Below are 8,293 nucleotides of genomic sequence, written 5' to 3'. Positions count from 1 at the left end.
CATTATTCTGTGTTCAAAACAACTAGGAAATCCCTGACTCAGGGCATTCACGACAACAGTGAACTCGGGGGAAAAACGAGTTCCGACTGGAAAAAGTAGTTTAATGGTCATCTAACTCGGAATTCTAAGTTGGAAAATGTAGGGCATCATTCTAGAGCTCCGACCTGAGGATCGCCGACGTGATTTGACCTCGTTTTTTTTCGAGTTCCCAGTTGTTTTGAACGTACTGAAGTCGGAGATGTCCAAGTTCCCAGTCGTTATGAACGCGGCATCGGGCCAGGCAGCAGATAGGGGGCTGACGTCAATCGACCTGCTGTATTTTATACAGTTCTTGCAAACAGAAGTTACAGATAAAAATGAAACCGTTCCTTACTGTAGCACCCAGTACATACCAACGATAATCAAGAATCCTGATGTGAAAGTTTGTGGGCTAACAAGCACAACGACATTCTGAGTTGGGTCCATTTTCTTACCTGCTGCAGGTGCACCAGAGAACGGCGTGCTCTAACGCCCTCGTGAGGATGCAAAGTGGAAGCTGAAAGAAGAGGTGGGTCAAGTCGAAGGACCTCTTCACTTTAAGGAAGAAAAAAAAGTTCATGAGCAACAGGAGGCAACGAAGGCTGTTCAGCAGGAACATCAAACTCGCATAATCCATGAAAAAAATTATACAAATTGGATGCATCGGGATTAAAAAATAAACTCCGGTGACGATAAACGAAGACTGAAGACAAAATGGATAATAATTTGGTAGGTGCTGATCATGGAACGTTCGGTTCTTTTCTGATGTGTTGTTGAACCAGTCTCATTCGAATCCACACATTAATAGCCTGGCTTTCTCACTTGAGAATCAATGCTACAGGTTGATTGCGAGTCAACAGTGTGTGAAGTTGTGAAAATATTATGCTTTGCCTTCATTCATTGCGCACATTGTATCTGATCAAGAAGTCGCTGGCAGTATCGCTTTTGCGGAAGATTGCGTTTGAATTAATTCAATTGTAACGTTTGTGTATTTGACATGGCGCCTGTGCACCAATTGTTACTGTGGGTATTTTGATAATCACCACAAATTGTAGCCTATTCCACAACGACAACAACAACAATTCATGAAAGTATACCCCTGTCAGAGCATATAAAGAGTCATTATGTAACACTTCAACGACTTTCGCTTGAATCGTCAGCTGTGTATGTTTTAAGGAAAATATAGGCGGATAGTCAAATATACCAAACTCAAATACTACACCTTACTTTTTATGGGCTCTATGGGAGAATACTTGGAGAAACCCGTATGCATTTAGTGTGGATTACTGTACTGTACTTTCCCCTCAGGAGTAGATGTCAAGTTTTGAATTGCCATTACAAGGGGGACTTCAGCTAAACTAACACAAACATACATTTGGCTATTTTCTACTTCTGAGCTAGAGCTGAGTTTAGACCGTTCGTTCACAAGGAAGTGGGCAGGTTGGTAGGCCTAATATTGCTTGCCTGGTGTCAGTTGCCTGGGTAGATTGTAGACAGACCACTTGACAGGCTCTTCAGCATTAGTTTCTCCCAAATCTATTAGCTAGACACAGTCCAGCGTGTACCCAAGAGTTTGGTTCTGGGTTGAGGTTCAGAGATTACTTAAACATAAATGTCTGATCCATGAGTCAGTCCACAATATCCATGAGATGCACTTTAGAACAAAATAAAAATTATGACCTGATACATTGTCATTTGCACATTGTAGCTGACCAAAATGTGAGGGAAATGACTTGGTATTTACATGTACATTTTAGAGCACAGTGGAACACAAATCAAGTGCTTAACCCCTGTTCAACATGTTTGGCATGCCAAGGAGTTGGCATATCACAAACAGACTGGCACTTATTTACTGACCTAAGATCCATAATTCATCTAAATGATTTCCTCATTTATGTCAGCAAAGTGGTTATCTGTTTGATGTATCTCTGTCAAGAAGGAAAGAATACAGCCGTAATGCTGTGTGTTGTGAGTTTGGATCTCTAACCAGTTGAAGGACTTTCAAAGCTTCAAAAAGGCTTGCTTCTCAAGTATTTGAATATGATACTGTGTAATACTGTATGTAGCCTACTAATCTCTCTAACATCAGTGAACTTCCTTTGTCAGTATGTAATGTTTCTCTCTTGGTGGGACTTGTCATTTGATAGCAGTCGGCCATTCAGTGGGCCTCATACAGGCAAAGCCCTGTGCCAGGAGAAAGCAGGTTGTGAAGGGAGGAGACTGAGAACAGAGGAGGGGGGGAGCCAGGTTGTGACGCAGCAAATCTTACCGTTTCCTGGAGACGCCTGTGTTTTTTGAGCCAGTGAGCCTGCTCGTGGGGTTTGGGAGAAACAAAAATTGCAACATGCACACTCACTCCTTTCTCTTTGTCTCACATACAAAGCCTAACACGTCAGCAACGTCTAATCAAGTCTTTTGTACTTTTAAGTGTAGTGAAGTTCGTCAGCAAGCTAACTGGCTCTGGATGTGAAAAATAGCATTTCCTGGCTTACAGGGACCTTCAGACATGTACTGTCAATTAAATGTGCCTGTTTAAAATATATATATATTCCTGACATGGATCTTCATTGGCTCTTGTGTGCATCTGTTATTTTTGTGCAGGTCTTACATGATCATTCAAAGGCTGCTATGACATAAGATATGGACATTCTTCTGACTAGACCGTAAAAGGTTATTTGAGAAGTGATACAGGTGTAAAACTTCCCCACAGGGTTCTCTTCTTACTACTGTTAATGGATTGTTGATAAAGCTTTGTAGGAATAATCTACACCATAACCCCAGTCAGCCCATTAGCAGCATTTGAGTACTTGAGTCCTTTACCATTGGCTTGATGGTTTATATTTCACACAGATATCCTCAGTTTATGAAAATACGTGCTGGATGGCTCTCGCCTCTGTCTGTCTCTGTCTGTCTCCAGGAGAAGGGAGAGGTGGTGGAGCAGGACAAGGTGAAGACCCTGCAGTCTCAGGTGGAGGGAGTGAAGGACATCATGACCCAGAACGTGGACCGGATCCTTGCCCGGGGAGAGAGGCTGGACGACTTGATGGGCAAGTCAGAGGACCTGCAGGCTGGGGTCAGTCAGTCCTGCAACACTGCTCCACATCTCTGTTCTACATTGTCTCTCTCCTCATCATGTGCTCCTCACTGCATTCATTTGTCCTCACTTAACATCTACTATAACTTCATAGTACATCCAATTATTGATAGCTAAAGTATTCAATGGACCTAAAGAGTGAACCATGGTGTGGGTTTGTTCAAGGTGTGCATTTAAAAAAAAAAAATCTAATTGCAGGCCATAAACCTTCTGAAATGTGTAGACTACATATCTGCAGTTTACAAAGCATTGATTACTGCAAAACGCTGCAAATGGTAGAACTTCTGTGAGCGTGTTCCTAGCAGCATCCCATCTCTCCCTCAGGCTGAGGACTTCAAGCACACGTCCCAGAAGGTGGCTCGCTCCTACTGGTGGAAGAACATGAAGCTGTGGGTGGTGATCGTGGTCATTGTCCTCATCATAATCCTCATCATCATACTGCTCAGCACTGGCGTCATCCCAACCAGCTCCCCTGTTCCCAAACCTACTAAAAAACCAAACTAGTCATGTTTTTTCCCACTGTGTTTCAATGTGTTTTAGCTGAGCTGGTTACTAGAGAGGATGTCAGTGGGTTTTTTTGTTTTGAAAGATGGGGAAAACTTTGCTCCAAAGGTATATTGAAAGAGAGGGGGAACGGAGAGAGAGTCTGAAGAAACATGAGAGCCTTTTGACCTCTATCCATGACCTGATACTCCATCATACACAAACTGCGGGAACTCATGTCATGACCTAATGAGGGTTCTCATGGTCCCTGTACTCAGGCCTTGGAAACTCTGGCTAACTCCAGTCAACCTGTTGTGAGAGAGGTGGAATTGAACAGCTAACAACTCCCCTTGCTGGTCCAAACGAGTGTCTCAAGCTCATAGGACTACTGTCAGCCATCTCATAGCTTTGTTAATGTCTTCCTCTCATATAATAGGCCAATGGCTTTCAGATCAATTGTAATTCAGCAGTTGCTCAACTATTTCTTCCCACTTAAGGCTTCATTCATCAAAAATGTATTCATCCAGATAATGTAATCTTGACTAAATTGAAACGGTTAATTGCATAGTAGCTTTTGGTAGGCCTACCTGTATTCTTTAACTACATGTGGGTTTTAACTCATCTCCCTGCACACTCCAATGTTACAATACCAGCCAAGCTTTGGGGAGGTCAAGGAGTTAACTCCCATGCTTGTATATAGTTATCTTACCTGTATATACATTTGTAAAGCACCCACATGGGGCCCTAAACCATCCCAGTAGTGTAACAATGAGGTTAATTTGAGGCTATTTATTAATGTTTTATTTTTCTCATCCCTACTGAACATCTTTTCTTTTTTGTTTTTCATATGACTGTATTAATGTTGTTTTTAATCAACAAAACCAATGAAAGAGAATGATATGGACCCCCCCCCCCCAGAGTCCTATCAGTAGATATGTGGTTTAGAGATATAATTGTATTTTAGACAAGTAGGATGTATTGGGGATTTGGGCCAGTTTCAATTGCTATAGAATTCTATTATTTTGTTTTTCATTCATTGATGGAGTTCAATCATGTTATATCGGATTCATTCTAGAATAAATAGCATTTACTTCCGCAGTGATTTTGTTAATTATTCTGTTATCTCAAATGGTTTCTGCCTGACCAGCCAAGAGGCAGACAGTACACTAACACAAAGAGGTTGGTAGAGTTGTTGAATGCACCATGAGAAATTCCTTCATTGTTTTTACTGTGTTCTTACTACTAGAATCACTCAATAAGCTAAGCGGAAACAAGGACGTCTTAAAGAAGTGCTTTCTTTGTGATTTGACAGAACAGAATAGTTGAGCCATTACCGCAACAGTCAGTGTTACAAGAGTTTTTAAACTAATATTTAATATCTTTGGGGGAATCATTAACAGTATTTTCTTGGACTATATCTTTGATTTTCCAGTGGGTGCTTACTTTTAGGATTTTTACTCACCATGCATAGACCTCTCCAAATCTCCATCAATGTGTGATATCTCAGAGCACAGATCTCAGACGGGATGAGGTTGCTTGGATGTGATCTACAATGTCTCAAGTGTTGTACTGTATGATGGATCACAGCAGTTGGAAATCTGATGACACATTATATTTCACAATAGCACTGACTCAAATTTGACATCCTTTCTACTCTTGTTTATCTCCAACAATGAATTTGAGGGGTTTTAACAAAGCACAGATATGTTCCGGGTAGCCTCTAAGAATAACATTGACGGATACGGTGACTGAGTTTTTCAGGAAGTGTATAGGATATGTTGTACCCACTGTGACCATTAAAACCTACCCTAACCAGAAACCATGGATAGATGGCAGCATTTGCACAAAACTGAAAGCGTGTACCAATGCATTTACCATGGCCTTGTGACTGGGAATATGGCAGAACACAAACAGTGTAGTTATTCCCTACGTAATGCAATTAAACAGGCACGTCAGTATAGAGATCAAGTAGAGTCGCAATTCAACGGCTCAGACATGAGACGTATGTGGCAGAGTCTACAGACAATTACGGACTACAAAGTGAAAACCAGCCATATCGCAGACACCGAAGTCTTGCTTCCGGACAAGCTAAATACCTTCGCCCACTTTGAGGATAACACCGTGCCACCGATGCGGCCCACTACCAAGGACTGTGGGCTCTCCTCTGTGGCCGACGTGAGTAAGACATTAAAGCGTGTTAACCCTCGCAGGCTGCCGGCCCAGGCGGCATCCCTAGCCACGTCAGATCGTGCACAGACCAGCTGGCTGGAGTGTTTATGGACATATTCAATCTTTCCCTATCCCAGTCTGCTATCCCCATTGGCTTCAAGATGTCCACCATTGATCCAGTACCCAAGAAAGCAAAGGTAACGGAACTAAATGACTATCGCACGGTAGCACTCACTTCTTTCATCATGAAGTGCTTTGAGAGGCTAGTTAAGGATCAAGGATCATATCACCTCTACCTTACACCCCAGACCCACTTCAATTTGCTTACTGCCCCAATAGATCCACAGACTATGCAATCGCCATTACACTGCCCATTGCCCTCTCCCATCTGGACAAGAGGAATACCTATGTAAGAATGCTGTTCATTGATTATAGCTCAGCATTCAACATCATAAACTCAGAAAAAAATGTCCTCTCGCTGTCAACTGCATTTATTTTCAGCAAACTTAACATGTGTAAATATTTGTATGAACATAAGATTCAACAACTGAGACATAAACTGAACAAGTTCCATAGACATGTGACTAACAGAAATGTATTATTTGTCCCTGAACAAAGTAACAGTCAAAAGTAACAGTCAGTATCTGGTGTGGCCACCAGCTGCATTAAGTACTGCAGTGCATCTCCTCATGGACTGCACCAGCTTTGTCAGTTCTTGCTGTGAGATGTTACCCAACTCTTCCACCAAGGCACCTGCAAGTTCCCAGACATTTCTGGAGGGGAATGGCCCTAGCCCTCACGATCCAACAGGTGCCAGACGTGCTCAATGGGATTGAGAGCCGGGCTCTTCGCTGGCCATGGCAGAACACTGACATTCCTGTCTTGCAGGAAATCATGCACAGAACGAGAAGTATGGCTGGTGGCATTATCATGCTGGAGGGGCATGTCAGGATGAGCCTGCAGGAAAGGTACCACATGAGGGAGGAGGATGTCTTTCCTGTAACGCAAAGCGTTGAGATTGCCTGCAATGATAACAAGCTCAGTCCGATGATGCTGTAACACACCGCCCCAGACCATGACGGACCCTCCACCTCCAAATCGATCCCGTTCCAGAGTACAGGCCTCGGTGTAACGCTCATTCCTTTGATGATAAACGTGAATCCGACCATCACCCCTGGTGAGACAAAAACACGACTCGTCAGTGAAGAGCACTTTTTGCCAGTCCTGTCTGGTCCAGCGACGGTGGGTTTGTGCCCATAAGCGATATTGTTGCCGGTGATGTCTGGTGAGGACCTGCCTTACTACAAGCCTACAAGCCCTCAGTCCAGCCTCTCTCAGCCTATTGCGGACAGTCTGAGCACTGATGGAGGGATTGTGCGTTTCTGGTGTAACTCGGGCAGTTATTGCCATCCAGTACCTGTCCCGCGGGTGTGATGTTCGGATGTACCGATCCTGTGCAAGTGTTGTTACACGTGGTCTGCCACTGCGAGGACGATCAGCTGTCCATCCCGTCTCACTGTAGCGCTGTCTTAAGCATCTCACAGTATGGACATTGCAATTTATTGCCCTGGCCACATCTGCAGTCCTCATGCCTCCTTGCAGCATGCCTAAGGCATGTTCACGCAGATGAGTAGGGACCCTGGACATCTTGGTTTTGGTGTTTTTCAGAGTCAGTAGAAAGGCCTTTAGTGTCCTAAGGTTTCATAACTGTGACCTTAATTGCCTAACCTCTGTAAGCTGTTAGTGTCTTAATGACCGTTCCACATGTGCATGTTCATTAATTGTTTATGGTTCATTGAACAAGTATGGGAAACAGTGTTTAAAGCCTTTACAGTGACGATCTGTGAAGTTAATTGGATTTTTACGAATTATCTTTGAAAGAGGGATGTTTCTTTTTTTGCTGAGTTTAGTACCCTCCAAGCTCGTTATTAAGCTCGGGGCCCTAGGTCTGAACCCCGCCCTGTGCAGCTGGGGCCTGGAGTTCCTGACGTGTCGCCCCCAGGTGATGAAGGTAGGAAACAACACCTCCACTTCGCTGATCCTCAACACAGGGGCCCCACAAGGGTGCATGCTCAGCCCCCTCCTGTACTCCCTGTTTACCCATGACTGCGTGCCCACGCACGCCTCCAACTCAATCATCAAGTTTGCAGACAACACAACAGTAGTAGGCCTGATTACCAACAATGACGAGACAGCCTACAGAGAGGAGGTGAGGGCCCTGGGAGTGTGGTGCCAGGAAAATAACTTCTTACTCAATGTCGACAAAACAAAGGAATGGATCGTGGACTTCAGGAAACAGCAGAGGGAGCACGCCTCTCTCTATCCACATCGATGGGACCGCAGTGGAGTATGTGGACATTTTATAGTTCCTCGGCGTACACATCACTGACGATCTGAAATGGTACACCCACACAGACAGTGTGGTAAAGAAGACGCAACAGCGCCTCTTCAACCTAAGGAGCCTGAAGAAACCCCCCACAAACATTTTTACAGATGCGCAATTATGAGCATCCTGTCGGGCTGTATCAC

At 43.9% G+C, this 8,293-nt stretch overlaps 1 protein-coding gene across 1 annotated transcript; it reads left to right on the top strand.

Annotated features, from left to right (window-relative positions):
* The first annotated feature begins 292 nt into the window (after positions 1-292).
* LOC115200372 (vesicle-associated membrane protein 8) lies at positions 293-4,693 on the top strand. The gene is made up of 3 exons (XM_029763393.1): positions 293-747; positions 2,936-3,091; positions 3,437-4,693. Exons 1-3 carry the CDS (start codon positions 733-735, stop codon positions 3,614-3,616), a joined length of 351 nt encoding a protein of 116 aa, XP_029619253.1. The 5' UTR covers positions 293-732; the 3' UTR covers positions 3,617-4,693.
* The last annotated feature ends 3,600 nt before the right edge of the window (positions 4,694-8,293 follow it).

This window comes from Salmo trutta, chromosome 9 (genome assembly GCF_901001165.1).
Source record: "Salmo trutta chromosome 9, fSalTru1.1, whole genome shotgun sequence".
Lineage (NCBI taxonomy): Eukaryota > Metazoa > Chordata > Actinopteri > Salmoniformes > Salmonidae > Salmo > Salmo trutta.
Note: the sequence above shows the minus strand (reverse complement) of the source record. Positions and strands in the feature narration are given on the sequence as shown.

What these genes read in the sequence shown, in the direction of transcription:
- LOC115200372 (XM_029763393.1), top strand. An exon ending in CAGAGGACCTGCAGGCTGGG is followed by an intron (nt 3,092 to 3,436) that starts GTCAGTCAGTCC and finishes TCTCTCCCTCAG; the next exon opens with GCTGAGGACTTCAAGCACAC.